The following is a 15017-nucleotide window of genomic DNA, read 5'->3' as shown; positions in this document are numbered from 1 at the left end:
TGGAAGTTTTCCATCTTGTTTCTCACCCTTTCCCCTGCTCTGCTCTCCCCTTCAACACCTTCTGTCTGGAAATGTGAGCATCTCGACAGCTGTTTCGATTTTAAGACTGTAATCAACAGCAGAGGGGTTGCAGATGGATGTCATCTGTTCCAGGACTTTAAAGGGAGGAAAAAAACCATCCCATCGACACCCCTTGTGCACAAGATGCACATTTAAATTGATGATCTAACACTTTGATGTACATACAAGCTGCTGGAGATGTCATTTGTTACCTCACTTCTAATGCAAAGCTGTCCTCTTCAGACATGTTGGTGTACTTTTCTCCTCAGGTTAATGTGGTTTATTTGACAGTGAAACCATATGTGTGAGTTGACATGATGGATGATTAAGAGAGCAAATGATTGTCAAGACAGATATATAATGCATTTATTACTAATCAGCGGCAAGAGATCTGCACAAATGCATTCATGGAAAATTCTTGGTAAGCTAGCACAAACAAACTTCAGTTAAGATTCTACTCCTGTTTGTGTCAACAAAATCAGCTTTCTACCAAGCTGTGTCATCAAGGACATTAAAGCAGATGAGAATTTTGCCAATCACTAATTTGAATTAATGACACATCCCTCCCTCCTCCATCTGCTCAGACTAAGCTCCAAGCTCACACATCAGCTGTTGTCATTAACACAAGACTTATCACAATTGTGTTAGTTCATAATCTTGTAATAAAAGTCTTTTTAAAAAAAACAAACTTGGTGTATTTCTATTCATATTCACATGATAAAACCGTATATATATGTTGTTTAAAACAACGTGTACTGAACATCGGGTTTACAATACTGGCACAACAGTTCCTGATGGTACCAAAAACAGTCTCTATTAAGTGTCATATTGAACCATTTCCATGAGTCTGAAGGTCTCCAGTATGTGCACGTTATTTTGTTTATTGTGAGGGTCACACAGTTAGGTATTCTTTCAGTTTGTCCATAATGGCGGGCATCCTGTCCGATGGTATCAGCATCACTGTCCTGAAAGGTTTCATGGGAACGTCGTCGAATGACCACCTGCCGCCCAAACAGGTATCTGCCTCCTCCTGGACCGAGTAGTGGAACTTGATGATGGCTTGCTGTGAGGAGAAAACAGAAAATGTTTAGCTCTGTGAGAATATTTAGACATGAATACAAATGTTTTTCATCACTCTTTGAGGCTATTGTGTTAGCATAGGTTGGATCTCAAGAACTAAAGATGCTGTATGTAAAGCACTCCCTGTATATCTTCAAAAGTATAGTAACATCTTTTTATTTTACCTCATAGAAGAACTCCTCCTCTGCATTGACAAACATGTATTCTTCTTTGGGAGCTCCTCCTCTGGCTGGAATACTCTTGCTTGCCTCTTTGCAGGTCTTGCTGATCATGAGACAGTAGTGACATCTCCCGCTGGGCTTATTCGTCCTCTGAGCTTCAGCTATTTCTTCCCTAAAGGACAGAAGTACATACGGTTTATTTTCAGGCCAAGGACACTTTCAAAAGATTGATTTATTTTTGATCATGACCCATGAAGGAAGTTTTTCATGTTTTAAATGTTCTCATAGAAAGTATTAAACTCGTCTTAGAAGTTGTTTTTTCTCCTTTACACTTTCAGGTCAAGGATGTAGTTTTGTCCTGAAATGGTTTGCATGAATCTAATCACAAGAATCTAAGCTTTCAAACCATATATGGCACGAGTACCCATGTGCACAACCTGGCCTCTGGGGTATTGTCGTGCGAATGAGTCAGACAGGCAGTCAGAAAACAGGCTAGATGGATCCTGAAAGGCACAACACTGAGGACATAAGGGAACAGAGCAGAACTCACTGGAGCTGTTTGTGCAGCGGCAGGGCGATCTGTGGAGGGACATTGATGAAGCGCTCACTCAGCAGCAGCCCCACAGGCTTGCTTGTGTCACCGAGGATCTGCTCCAGCTGTTCCGTCACGCTGTGGGGGGAGTTCTTCTCACACTGACCCACGATCAGCTCCTTCACCTCCTCCACGCACTGCACACCCTGCCAGACACACACGTAATGAAGTTAAATTACCGTCAAATGTGATCATCCTACATTATCATAGCCCCCAGCAGCCAATTATTCTGAAGGTTCGTGCGTGCAAGCGGTGCTACCTTTCTCTCCGTGAGGTTGAGCAGACTGATGAAGCCATACACCTCATCGGGGTCGTCGTCATCACTGTCTTCTGGCACCTCAGCTTGCTGGAGCAAAGAGAGCAGACAATTGAATACATGTTAGAGCTGAAAAATGCTAAAAGAAAAAAATAAAGAGGAAAAATCAACTGTTTCAACCACTGAGTAACTCACCTTGATGACACTTCCAACATGATTCTGTTGGATGATGATGTCTGTCATCTCTGATGTGTTTACATGAGCCTTCAGGAAGAGCTGTACCCAAGACAAACGTGACATCAGTGAGATTGCTTATGCCAAACAAATCACAGCATGAGCATGATAATTCAGATGCAACTCATAACGCTGTCCCACACCTGTTGTAAAAGTTTCTTGACGCCATTGAAGTCGTTGGCTGAAATGGTGTGGGCTTCAAAGTCGACAACAACCTCCTGAATGTGACACAATGATTAAGAAAAACAGCAGTCAAAAACAGCAGTTGTGTGGAAAGTATATAATTACATGTACTTAAGTTTATTTAAGTGAGTCGCAGTTATATGTTATTTTAGTACGACTTATTTTAGTTTCATTCATATCTTCTGAAGTGCGCTCTAAGCTACGTTTAGCAGCTAATTTCGGAAAGTTAAAAAAGGTACTTCGGTAAAGTCACTACGTACATACATACATACATACACATACATTTCAAGTTTATATACTTTCGTAACGCTAAACTCTTCGTTTCTGTTTGACAGTAACAGTAACTTATTGTGTCTTCCTGCTACAATTAGCCGACAGCTGAGATAGCAAGCTAGTTAGCTGGCTAGCAAGACCCGCGCACGGCACTGAACTGCTCGTTCCTTTGTTCCTTCACCTCATTGATCTCCTCCTCCGATGCCTCGCTGTCCTCCTCGCCGGAATCATCCTCCTCCTCCGGGTTCTCGTCGGAGCTGTTCTCACTTTCTTCGGGATTTTCACCCAAACCTACTGCTCTCCTCTTAGCTGAAGAAGCCATGCTGCAAACAGGCAACACACGTGTCAACGTAGTGGGCGTGGCAAAGCCTAAATGTCAGCCGCGGAGTGGTGAGTGGAAACTGAAGCGCTGAAGCCGCCATGATGGCTCCAAATGTACAGGACTTGACTGTGCCGTAGCAACCGTCGGAGCCGCAATGTTGGCTCGTAGCCTGGTGGTAAAATAGAACAAACCATTTGAGAAAGGGGGGGGATCATATTATTTAAACTGTGCCTAACTGCTATGTTACTGCTATAAATACGTATTTACATTACAAAGTCTAGATATCAATCATACATGTTTTAAATGAATGCCTTTTTTTAAACAAATAATGAGATTTGAGGAAAATGTGTAAAATATTCAGCGTTATCTCTCCCCTCCTTGACAGTGATTTTATTCGTCATGCACTCAGCGGTAGTGACAACTGAAGGTACATGAATTTTATGCAGTATTTATGAAATATTTTGAGTATCCTTTGTTTTTCATATGATTTGACTACACGAGCGAGATACAGTTGTCGCTTATTATGAGTAGGTATTACGGACACGCTGTGTGAAGGCGACTGTTACCGTAGCTAGCAAGCTAAACTGTCATCCAGGATGTCGTGCTAATGTAAACAATAACACACAAGAAGAAAGACATTAGCCACGTTTTAGCTAGCTACAGATGTGACATAGGCGCAGAAAGTGTGGCTTCATTGCTTTCTATTTGCTCCTCAGATACAGTCCAATAATCGTGTCTCGACCATATTGTTATCAGCAGGTTGCATATGACAGTTTTAGGGTGTAGCTTAGCTTGCTGTGCCCTTCACACCCTCTGTCCTCTATGTTGGTGCAGTTTTGACAGCAGCATTCATATTCCACCCTGGATCGTTCTCTTGTGTTCTTCCCCCATTTATTATTTTATTGATCCAGTGTTTAAGGGTCTTTGTCGACATGCACGTGCTGCTTCTCAAGGAGCCAAGAGATGGAGACTCCGGACCTGATCCCTACATTAAGGTAGACACACTTGTTTGTAGCAGTACTGCGATCATACATGTGCAGGACTGAAGATTGAAAATAAATAGAGAAATGGCTCAGTAAGTGAAATAGGTGAATTAATACAAAGGTACCTTTTTAGAGGGTAGAATATAAACCAGCATATCAAATATATAAGATGATTTTGTTGCAGTTGTGTATTTATTTATTCTTGCTTTTCGCTGTTTCAATACATCAGTACTGGAAGTTTATTTGTTTGAATTTTGATTCCACAGGAGCTGGCATCACATGGACACAAAGCAACCCTAATACCAGTGCTATCGTTTAAGTTTGTCTCATTAAACACCTTGACGGATAAGGTAAGCTCCATTTTTTTTACAGCGTTGAATACATACTTGTTTTCATTCATGTTTTTTCATATTCTTTGCTGCACGTGTCATGCGATGTCATCATATTTCAGCTTTTCCAGCCGGAAAAACATGGAGGTCTTATATTTACCAGTCCGAGAGCAGTGGAGGCTGTGAAGATGTGCTTGGAAGCAGAAGAAAGAAGGGAAGGTGAAGGGATCAAAAGTATTTCATTTAGAAAAAATTATAATTGTTGCACCCATTCATATAATGGTCTTTATTCCCTGTCAATGCTGTGTACTGCTAACTGAGATTTCCTGAGCTTTCCTTGATGAAATGTTATCCTTTTCTTCATTATTAATTCAGAATGGAACAGCTCTGTGAAAGACAAGTGGAACACCAAATCCATTTATGTGGTTGGGAAGGCAACTGCTGCATTGGGTGAGTTGTTGTCACATACGACACAAACTTCTCTCTTTTTTGTTTATTTCCATCTTTATGTTTTTGTGCAACCCTTGCTATGTCAATGCTAATTCTAGCAGAGTGTGGCAGGCACCTGGTGTTGCAGTGACATTAGTGTGTGAAGTGATGTTACCACCCTCAGTCATTCGAAAACAGGCCGTGCACAAGTGACAGTTTGCTGTGACACACAGCGAGTATTTGGTCTTTAGAAAACGAGCAGGTGCAGCACCTTCCTGACATGTGCTCAACCTTCTCTCTTTAGTGACGGCTGATCTCTTTGTTGTCAGTTTTATGAGTTGGGTATTTAGTAATTGAATTAGCTGAAATGAATTTGACTGAACCCTTTTTGTGTTTTTCTTCCTGCACAGTACGGAGTCTGGGTCTGAACCCTCTCGGCGAGGACACCGGGACAGCAGAGGTCCTATCACGCGTTATCATTGAACGTACGATATGAGTTCATACTCCCACAGTCACAGCTCAGGTTAATTGAAAAAGTATGATTGTTCTGATGACTAATATGACCTTATACTTAATTCTCATCATAGGAGAGGACACAAATATCCCACCGTTTTTTTTCCCCTGTGGCTCGATCAAAAGAGAAGTTTTGCCTACGGCTTTAAGGGACAATGGTAAGCACTCGCCCATGTTCTGCCTCACGATTAAAACTCAAGGTGATAAAAGTCCCACTGGGGTTTACGCTAATTATAAAATAATAATTGAGCTACCTTTATCACAACGGGGGATCTGTTTCTTTGTTTCCAGGAGTGCCCCTGGAGACTCTGACTGTCTATCAAACAGCTGAACATCCAGATCTGGAGAAAAATCTGAAGAACTATTTCACAGAGCAGGTAAAACCCTACTTCTACTGCAATGCTTCTACTAAAATGTAGCATCTGCTCATTATATGTTCGTATTTACAGGGCATCCCAGCCAGTGTAGCCTTCTTCAGTCCTTCAGGAGTAAAGTTTTGCCTGGAAGTGGTTCGGAGGCTGTCAGGTGAACAGCTGACTCAGATAAAGGTACAGCCTCCTCGTGCAGTAAAATAATGCATGAACCTTCTGTACTTAATAGTTCCTCAGTGCCTTTTAACAGTCACTCTTTGTTTCCAGTTTGCTGCCATCGGGCCAACTACACAAGACGCCATGACAGCAGAGGGTCTGTGCGTCAGCTGTGCTGCACAAAAGCCAACAGCTGAACACCTGGCAGCAGCGATAGCCAAAGCACTACAGTAACCACCCACAGGCTGCGAAATCCATCCACTCTGTCTTCTCTGTTTGTATATTCTACATTATTTATATGTATTGTCACTTTGTCTCTTTTACTTTACTGCTCTCGTTACCTGTTTTGTATGTAAATCAGCTAATTTGCACTGAGAAAACAAAAATGCTTTATGTGCCGGAAAGGCCTCAATAATGGAAGTGAACAGAGTTACAATTGTATTTATGTTAAGCTTGCTCAAGGAAGTTGTTGTAGTGTATGTTTTTGAAAATAAACTTGAGTCAGAGTGATGACATGGAATGTGGTTATTCATTGTAAAACACTCAAGTGTGTGTGTGTGTGTGCTTATCCTATTCAAAACAGGTGTTAGGATCTCTTAAACTGGCATTGTCCACATGAAAGTGAAGGTTTTAACTTCTTTCTACAGTTTAACAACAGCCCATTTAAAACCAGTGAAGCATGAATAACACATCCATACAGCTCAGTCAAATTAAGCAGTCAGAGCCAGTAAAGACAGGTTTACTTTTCACACAAAGCTGAGGAAAGTGGGATACCTCCGGAGAGTCGCACCTGTGGGTGGGTGTGGAGAAAACTCAGGATGTTCCTATAAAGCAGCGTGGCTTCTTACTTGCCATCAACTCGCTTGTATATAGTGACACTGACGACCACGATGCTGACTCTGATCCAGCTGATTATTTTGTTTTTTTGGACGAGTGTCAGCTCATCTGATGCGGAGAAACTTTTCCACAATCGGGATCATTCTGATGTGCAGAACGTTAACTCTCACCGAGCTGAGGTTATAACAGACAAATACTCAGCAGAGGTAAACAATTTCACTATTTTTAGATATTCAATAACTGATTAAAGGAACCTTATAATGTAACCCATGTCTTGCTGTAGTTGTTTCTCTCTAGATATGGATTCATTATGCCAGTGAACTGGGAGGAGGTCCAGTTTGAAGGCTCGGACGCCTCCTTTAATGATGACTTCCTGGATAACTTTCAAGACTTGATCCAGGAGGGAACCTCGGTTCATCACTCAAGGAATGCTCCTCGAGATGGCGATCAAAATGACCACAACGGTCTCACCGAGAGTCAGGAGTTTATTTCTGCGCTTGAGGAGTTTCAGAGGGTGTCCGGCCTGCCTGTCACGGGCCTGTTGGACGAGGCAACCAAGCTGGCAATGAACAAACCGAGGTGTGGAGTCCCTGACAAGGAGATTGACCTGAACGCACCTGTAACACCTGAGAACATCAGTGCCTCAGATACTGAAAACAATTCCAGTGGCACTTTTAATGAGACTGACAGTAACAACACAGCAGGGTTTGATACTGCAGACCACTTTGAGGATGACATATTCAGTTCTAATGACACAGAAAGTGTTCTCACAGCTATTTTCAATGACACCAGCAGGAATCAGACAGAAGACTTTGCTGTATTTGATCACTTTTTAAATAACACTTCTCTAAACAGCTCCACCACCGTGGACAGTAAAGTGGTCAGTATCAGCACAGACATCCATCAGAGCCAAGCAGTGCGGCGCAGGAAACGGCACCTGGCCACGCTGGTATCCAAAAACAGGCGCAGGAGGGATCTGAGCGAAACGGGTTACATGGCCTTTTCTAAGAGGGTGTTGAAATGGAGGCTGATAGGAGAGGGCTACAGCAGTCAGCTGTCCGTTGAAGACCAGAGGTACATCTTCAGACTGGCCTTCAGGATGTGGAGCGAGGTGTCTCCGCTGGAGTTCGTGGAGGACACACGTTCCCCGCTGGAGGATGTTGATATCAGGCTGGGCTTTGGCACAGGTGGGTCAGACCCAATGCATACCACACTCAATACAACAGTCTTATACTACTATTACACTCTATTGATTAACAGTTTCTTACAAGCTTATAAAACATGTCTTTCTGTAAGTTAAATTACTCAGAAGTACAGATGTAATGATTAGTCAATAATTTGGCCAAACTATTTTTGATAATCATTAAGGTCAATTTCCAATCAAAAACATCTAATAGCATCAGGTTTCATTTTTGTTCTCCACTGTGGAGGTTTCACTTTGGACTCATCTGCAGATTAATGCATAATGAAAATACTGTGGTACAAAATAGCTAAAAATCTACAACAACACTATAATGAAGCCTATTGCATGAGTAATAGTAATGCAATGATATACCACACAACAGTATAACAGTCATAGGTAAATTTTCCTACATTACTTTTAATACTCTAAGTACATTTTCCTGATTATACTTGCACACCTTTACATGAGTAACATTTTAATTGTAGGACTTAGATTTAGGACTTCAGAAATGCCTCTGAACACTTCCTCCATTACTGCAGAAAATGGATGATTCACATTCCTGATTTCATATTTCAAACAGACAGACAGCAGCATCATCTCCAGAGTGTGTCAGTAAATTTGTCGAATTAAATCATTTATTCAATATTGACAGCAACAATAGCTTTAATGTTGAGAACCAGCACATTTCAGATGTAATAACCATCATCAATGTTTTATAGGACAGAAACATGTTGGTTTTTACACTGAAGTATGTCTTTCGTATGTCTTTACTGCAAAAACAGCTGAATAAGTTAAAATGTCTCATATTTAAAAAAATTCAAATCATTGTCTTTTTTATGCATTATTTATTTATCTATTTCTACATTTTCGAATTAATTTAATGAATTTAATTATAATATTTATGATCATATTTATTATACTATAATGTGCATTAGATTGGACTGTCCTCGAAAAGAAAAACCTAATAAAATGAGCTTGTATCTTGAAACTTTGTATAGATTTGAATAAATCTGTTTTCCACAGGAAGGCATCTGGGTTGCAATCAGAGGTTTGATGGCACGGGTCAAGAGTTTGCGCACGCTTGGTTCCTGGGTGATATACACTTTGATGACGACGAACACTTCACTGGTCCCAACGCTGGCAGTGGGATCAGCCTTCTCAAAGTAAGCATACTGTTTTAACTGAATGATCAGATGTTAACTTCCAGCTCATTCATTCTATTTTCATTTTTCCTTCTATTAGGTGGCAGTTCATGAGATCGGCCATGTTTTGGGTCTCCCCCACATCTACAGGCCGGGCTCCGTAATGCAGCCCAGCTATCTGCCCCAGGAGTCGGGCTTTGAGGTGGACTGGATGGACAGGAAAGCAATACAGCACCTCTATGGTAACAGCACCATCTAGTGGATACATACGCACAGAGACCCACAGAGATTCAGGTTCATATACTGTAACATACATGCAGTGACAGACTGACGCAAAACCAAATTATTTTCGATAATGTGCTTGCGTTTGAACCCAGGGGGCTGTAAAGGTCGATTCAACACGGTGTTTGATTGGATCAGGAAGGAGAGGACGCCCTATGGGGAGGTGGTCATCCGCTTTAACACCTATTTCCTTAGAGATGGCTGGTACTGGCTCTATGAGAACAGGAAAAACCGAACACGCTTTGGAGATCCGGTTGCACTGCAGATTGGCTGGCGCGGGATCCCCATGGACGGAGTTGATGCGTGTGTGCACGTTTGGTCCAGGAAAAGAGACGCTGTTTACTTCTTTAAAGGTAGGTCTAGTAGAAGTCTGCATAAATATCCTACATATCTGAATACTGTATGCTCTGTCAAAGATATAGTTCATGAATGTCGTTTTTGTGTGTGCAGGTACTCAGTTCTGGAGGTACGACAATGCGAATGACCAGGTGTTTAGACAGGACCCCGAAGGTCACCGCTATCCAAGGTTAATCTCTGAGGGTTTCCCAGGGGTGGTCAGTCCCATTGACACAGCCTTTTACGACAGGCGGCAATCTCACATCTACTTCTTCAAAAACACTCTTGTAAGAATTGCTTTCCTTATTCTCTCTTTGACAGACACAGGCAGGTTAGTTGGGCTGAAGACAACAACAGGTTCGGAGATTGTGTGGGAGGACGGCCGATGAGGTCTGCTAGCCAAGCAAAGTGGGCGGCTGCCACGGAGTCGGGCAGCACTACAACCCCAGTTTCTGTGTGAGATTTGGTCATTTGATAAAAAAAAAACATTTCGAGGGGGTATAAACAAAGGTGGGTGCTTCATTATCATGTTTCCTTCGCCTGGACAAGAAACCCACAAACATCTGGCATTTGTCTTCGGTGGGAAAAGGGTATGATGTGCATTAGTCTCGAATAACCCTGCAGTAGTCACGGCTGTTTATCGGTTCTAGCTCCGATCAGCAGTGATGGAAACATGACACCCAAGTGGACACGCTAATTTAAGCCCCTTTCCCGGCACGATGCTGTGATGGCTGTTAAATTTTGGATGTTGGCATGTTTCCCATTTGTCTCCGCTTCAAGCACTTGAACTCTGTTCAGTCGACTTTGAGTATAAAAAATCGTAAAAGTAGAATTAAATGAAAAAGCTGAATTGACTAATTGATTGAAAAGTATGTATAAAAAGTAAGGCAAACTAATCCAGTGGGAATGGATGAGGAGTCAATAGCCTATGTAATATATGCGTATATGTGTAATTCTGATGTGAGAATTAGAGACCCTCTAAATAAAGCTACTAATAATACCTTAACTTGTGTTTAGTTAAATTCCCACAAAACAAACTAATATATTGAAAACATGAGGACATTTTAGTACAGCTGAGAATGCTAATTGGTTTCTGGGGATATAATGAAGCTGCCGTGTACAGTCCGCTCTATATACATAAAGGGTGCCAAGAGGAAATGGGTCACAGACATTATGCACAGTGACTTTGGTTGGGGGCACTTGCTAATTTTTGCCCTTAGGTCCCCTGAAAATTTTAGTCCGGCCCTGGATTAAATGTCATTACTACTGCTGCTACTATATGTGATGTGTAATCAGAGAGTAGTCTTGAAGAGATGAAAGCCGGAGCGAATTCATTGTTTTCCAGCATTATCTGAGAGCATATTCATGCAAGCAAACCTGCTACACTTCCTCTGTGATCCGTGCTGTAATTGAATTGATTGATGAGGCAAAACAATTATCTGTTCAAACAGGTGTACGCATTCGACGTGGAAGCCAACAGCTTGGCAAGAGGCTTCCCCAAAAACATCAGAGATGTTTTCCCCGCAGTGGAGAGCGGAGACCATCCAGATGGCAACATTGACGCTGCCTACTTCTCCTACACCCACAACGCCATCTTTCTACTCAAGGGCACTCGCTTCTGGCAGGTGGTGGGCAGCCACGAACGCTGGCGCCGGCCCTTTCTGCCGCGAAATGGCCTGCTGCCACACAAGGAGGTGGATCAGCACTGGTTCGACATCTGCAACGTTCATCCCACTGCTCTCAGACTAACTCGCTGAGGCTGGTGAAGCAGAGATTCATTAAACACTACTGATGTGTACTGATATCGTCCTCTGATTCACCTGTTACAGTATGTATGCATATTTCCTTCTGTTATCTACTTCTTTGTAATAATTCTCTACACTTCAACTGGATATTTCTGTTGGCTTATTTTCAATGATATCTTGTTAACATATCAGCTGCTCTGTCTGGCCTTCATTTGGAGGTGCCGGATGCATACTGGCATGAAAACAATTCTAAAGGACCTCTTATCGTTGAGATATTTAGACCATTTGGAAGAAAAAACCTATTTGTAAATGTTTTTATTCTTTAGACAGACACCCCTTTTACAAAACAGACACCAAAAGTGTCCAACATTTCATTTTGTTACAAGAATCACAATTTTTCATAATGACATGGTCAAATGCCCAAAAAACACACAGTTTTTCTTATACTCCACTGCCACAGCATTGTATTCTCCAAACGTTTTAGCTCCTGTCTCTTTAAGCTCCCCCCTCCTGAATACCCAGTTTCCTCTGATTGGTCAGCTCACACATGCCTGAGTCCGTACTGCTAATAACAACAGAGCAGCTGTGCTAAATACATTTTTTATGAGTCAAAATAGCTGCTAGGCATTCAATCGTGCTGATGTGTGACGTGGTGATGTATGTAGTGTAATGTCAAGAAGTCAGAGAATCAAAGGAGGGACTACTGCTGCTGAAGGGAAGCTCAAGTTTTACGTAACCATCCAGCCAAAAGCAATCGACATAGAAAGACTCAGAAAGTAAAAAGAAACAAAAAAAAAAGATGAACGTTGATGCCTAATTTCATCTAGCTCATCAAACCTGTCCTCCTCTGAGGTGGCAAACCTGCGAAGGCGTAAACCACCCGGTCTCTAGGGCTAATTGTAATGTTCCTGAATGTAGCTGTGCACATACTGTGTATAGTCTTTGTCATTTGCTTAAATAATACTTCACTGAGCATTCTACATTATTATAATGTGGCTGATACCCATCAACATTTTTCTGAGCTGCTTTCTTTAAAGCTTGACGTGCTTAAGTGTGGGGAAATTGCTTTTTAAAAGGCAAGTTTGCAAAAAGAAGAAAAAGCGGGGTGCTTATGCAAAATCAAGAAGTGATATATAGAATGTGTATTTTGAAGTGTGGAGAGTCTTCAAGTGTCAGATCCATATCTTTGCACAAAAGTACCTGTACTGTTATGCATGTATTAGAATGGAAATTTATTCGGAAGTGTAAGAGTGGTTTCTGGGTAAATGCAGAGATTGAAATCACTTTGATACAGTAGAAAAATAAATTATATATAATGATGGAAAAATTTATATCATCATAGATACAGCACACAATGGATTAACCACAGGGATTCACTCACATTCCTCACACTGTTTCTTATTTGCGCAACATGTTGCTGGCAGGAATACAAAAATTATTACCGGATCCACTCGTTGCCCTGCGATGATGATGATGGTACACTAGTTCCCGTAGCCTTTTTGTTGGCTTGATAGCACATCTGCTTCGAATATTTGAAACTATCGCTACCCTCTGAATCACCTGCAGAGGTTTTAAATCCATAGCTGCCCACAGGCAGGAAAGAATACCATGTGACCTGGAAAACCACAATACCCGCCTTTCCAAAAACTCCCTTCAGTGCTCTGTGATTCATCGCTCGCAGTGCAATGAGCTCTTGAGCTGATTTGGAAGAAAACAATATGTGCTTTATCAATACAAACCTGGGGGTGGTGGAAAACATCTCTCTAGAAATCTGATTTCTATGGCATTTCTTGCTGTGAGAGACATGGTGAAAGATTTACGCGCTATCAATCACAAACAAGCCTATTGAAATTTAGATTGAAGCGAAGTGATTGAAAAAGCAGCCCGTCTTATTACTTAATGCCGTTCCATTTTATAGTAATCATCCGAGCACGGTGCAAAGAAGCAGACATCGATTTTGTAATCGATATGTTACTTGAACACTCTTATTAATTCAGCTCATTTTAGGAGATTAGGCTCCTGGTGGGCCCCAGATAACTAGCGTTGTGCTCCAGGCGCTCCATAGGCTATATTAATAAATTGAAGTAGAAATCAATTACAAGCAAAAAGGAACAAAATGTCATGGCGGGCGAGGCTACAGAGACGGATGTCGCGAGATGGCGAGTCTGCTCGCGCTTTTACAGAATGAGCTCTGTAAAGGCATTAACAGCGTAGAAAAATAAAAACCCTTGTTCAATTTTCTTCGTCAGATAATATTCCTTCCATGAGTAATTTTCATGGTACATCCAGGATTCGATTGGATAAATAGTGGGCACCATTTCTGGCTTCTTGGTTCAAGCCAAGGAAAAAAAAAACCAATACAACTCAGAATCATGGTAGTTCTTGAAATTGTCACGAAATGCAATCAATGGGATTTGTGTACATGAATTGTTTTCATTAGCCTCATCAATGTTTTTCATGCTGAGAGTCTGTATAACACACTACAATTATGAACCGTGACGGAATCGAAAGGAAGGTGGCTTTGGTGGATGTTGGGCGTACAAAATCCAGGAATGTCATACCCGAATCAGGGTTGGCGTCCGGTCTGTGGTTAGGTTTAGGCAACAACACACCCTCATACCTTAACAACTGAATAAGTTGATTGCCAGTGACATACAGGACGACATATCACTGCTCCCATAACAATATGATCGTTGCAGGAAGGCATATTAGGCCTGTGGCGTACACTCACAAAACTACACTGGTTAGATTTAGGCCTTAAAAAATATGCTTCTTCAGGGTTTAGGCACTTGGTTAGGTTTAGGAAAACATTGTGGATTGGATTAAAATAACTTTAGTCTCTTACATACGTTTGGGTACATGAAGTAACTTCACTACATTAGCGAGTTAAATGAACTCACCATTGACTTGTGGTTTCACACAGGACATGAACAGCGGTCTCCTGGGTGAAGATTCTGACTTCTTCCAAGATTCTGACTTCTTCCTTTGCTTCCTTAATAATTACTATGGCCACAAGAGGCCGCCGCCTAACATATATGGGTCGTCATAAGCTGCTTGCATAGTTGACCTTTATGGTTGTTTTTCTTATGAGGAAAGGCTGTCAGGAAAATATATTTTCAGTTTGTGGTACAGTCTTGAAATTTAATTCATATGATATGGTCAAAGTTGGAGAAAGAAAGTGATTTCACTTATTTGTCCATAAAAATCAGTTTGATGAAATACAGACGAAATGTAATCTTTAAGATTTATCTGCAAGGACATTCATTTTTCATTTTAAACTAAAGCTGTCACGAAAAAAAGTGCCAAAAGATGCCCATGCCCATGAATCCTGTTTATTACATTTCATCACTGTATCATCAGCTTCTGCCGTACCGAGCTGAACAATATCTTCAAGTCCATTATATCTCTAACAGAACTAATAAACATGCTGTAATTCAGAATGATGTCCCATTTGTTTGAATCCAATATGCCATATGTTTGCTGCTGCAGTACCTTGCTGCTTGGTTGACATCTCAGCAGGAATTATTGATAGACTCATATTGAATCCGCT

At 41.4% G+C, this 15017-nt stretch overlaps 3 protein-coding genes across 4 annotated transcripts; 2 read left to right on the top strand and 1 right to left on the bottom strand.

Annotated features, from left to right (window-relative positions):
- Positions 1 to 412: 412 nt before the first annotated feature.
- Positions 413 to 3232, bottom strand: bccip (BRCA2 and CDKN1A interacting protein). The gene is made up of 7 exons (XM_030400199.1): positions 3021 to 3232; positions 2527 to 2601; positions 2345 to 2425; positions 2153 to 2239; positions 1852 to 2039; positions 1305 to 1473; positions 413 to 1123 (listed from the first exon to the last, which is right to left on the bottom strand). Exons 1-7 carry the CDS (start codon positions 3159 to 3161, stop codon positions 953 to 955), a joined length of 912 nt encoding a protein of 303 aa, XP_030256059.1. The 5' UTR covers positions 3162 to 3232; the 3' UTR covers positions 413 to 952.
- Positions 3233 to 3540: 308 nt separating this feature from the next.
- On the top strand, positions 3541 to 6452 carry uros (uroporphyrinogen III synthase). 2 transcript variants are annotated; one of them, XM_030400201.1, is made up of 10 exons: positions 3541 to 3588; positions 4073 to 4156; positions 4411 to 4494; positions 4596 to 4692; positions 4849 to 4923; positions 5313 to 5387; positions 5490 to 5573; positions 5707 to 5792; positions 5865 to 5963; positions 6054 to 6452. In XM_030400201.1, the coding sequence occupies exons 2-10, from the start codon at positions 4094 to 4096 to the stop codon at positions 6174 to 6176; spliced, it is 786 nt and encodes a 261-aa protein (XP_030256061.1). In that variant the 5' UTR covers positions 3541 to 3588; positions 4073 to 4093; the 3' UTR covers positions 6177 to 6452. The 2 variants fall into 2 exon arrangements, with proteins under 2 accessions (XP_030256061.1, XP_030256060.1); XM_030400200.1 differs by having other exon boundaries at positions 4596 to 4707.
- Positions 6453 to 6565: 113 nt separating this feature from the next.
- Positions 6566 to 14907, top strand: mmp21 (matrix metallopeptidase 21). Its single transcript, XM_030400198.1, has 7 exons — positions 6566 to 6985; positions 7063 to 7966; positions 8986 to 9125; positions 9205 to 9346; positions 9482 to 9739; positions 9837 to 10009; positions 11174 to 14907. The coding sequence occupies exons 1-7, from the start codon at positions 6833 to 6835 to the stop codon at positions 11477 to 11479; spliced, it is 2076 nt and encodes a 691-aa protein (XP_030256058.1). The 5' UTR covers positions 6566 to 6832; the 3' UTR covers positions 11480 to 14907.
- The last annotated feature ends 110 nt before the right edge of the window (positions 14908 to 15017 follow it).

The sequence above is a fragment of the Sparus aurata genome, chromosome 20 (assembly GCF_900880675.1).
Source record: "Sparus aurata chromosome 20, fSpaAur1.1, whole genome shotgun sequence".
Taxonomy (NCBI): Eukaryota; Metazoa; Chordata; class Actinopteri; order Spariformes; family Sparidae; genus Sparus; species Sparus aurata.
Note: the sequence above shows the minus strand (reverse complement) of the source record. Positions and strands in the feature narration are given on the sequence as shown.

Excerpts from the sequence above, each read along its gene's own strand:
- bccip (XM_030400199.1), bottom strand. The coding sequence starts at position 3,161 with ATGGCTTCTTCAGCTAAGAGGAGAGCAGTAGGTTTGGGTGAAAATCCC. Across the intron at positions 2,426-2,526 it reads TCAAGAAACTTTTACAACAG|CTCTTCCTGAAGGCTCATGT; the intron begins GTGTGGGACAGC and ends TCTTGGGTACAG. Across the intron at positions 2,040-2,152 it reads TCAACCTCACGGAGAGAAAG|GGTGTGCAGTGCGTGGAGGA; the intron begins GTAGCACCGCTT and ends TGTGTCTGGCAG.
- uros (XM_030400200.1), top strand. The coding sequence starts at position 4,094 with ATGCACGTGCTGCTTCTCAAGGAGCCAAGAGATGGAGACTCCGGACCT. Across the intron at positions 4,495-4,595 it reads TAAACACCTTGACGGATAAG|CTTTTCCAGCCGGAAAAACA; the intron begins GTAAGCTCCATT and ends ATCATATTTCAG. Across the intron at positions 4,924-5,312 it reads GAAGGCAACTGCTGCATTGG|TACGGAGTCTGGGTCTGAAC; the intron begins GTGAGTTGTTGT and ends CTTCCTGCACAG.
- mmp21 (XM_030400198.1), top strand. The coding sequence starts at position 6,833 with ATGCTGACTCTGATCCAGCTGATTATTTTGTTTTTTTGGACGAGTGTC. Across the intron at positions 6,986-7,062 it reads CAGACAAATACTCAGCAGAG|TTGTTTCTCTCTAGATATGG; the intron begins GTAAACAATTTC and ends GTCTTGCTGTAG. Across the intron at positions 9,126-9,204 it reads GTGGGATCAGCCTTCTCAAA|GTGGCAGTTCATGAGATCGG; the intron begins GTAAGCATACTG and ends TCCTTCTATTAG.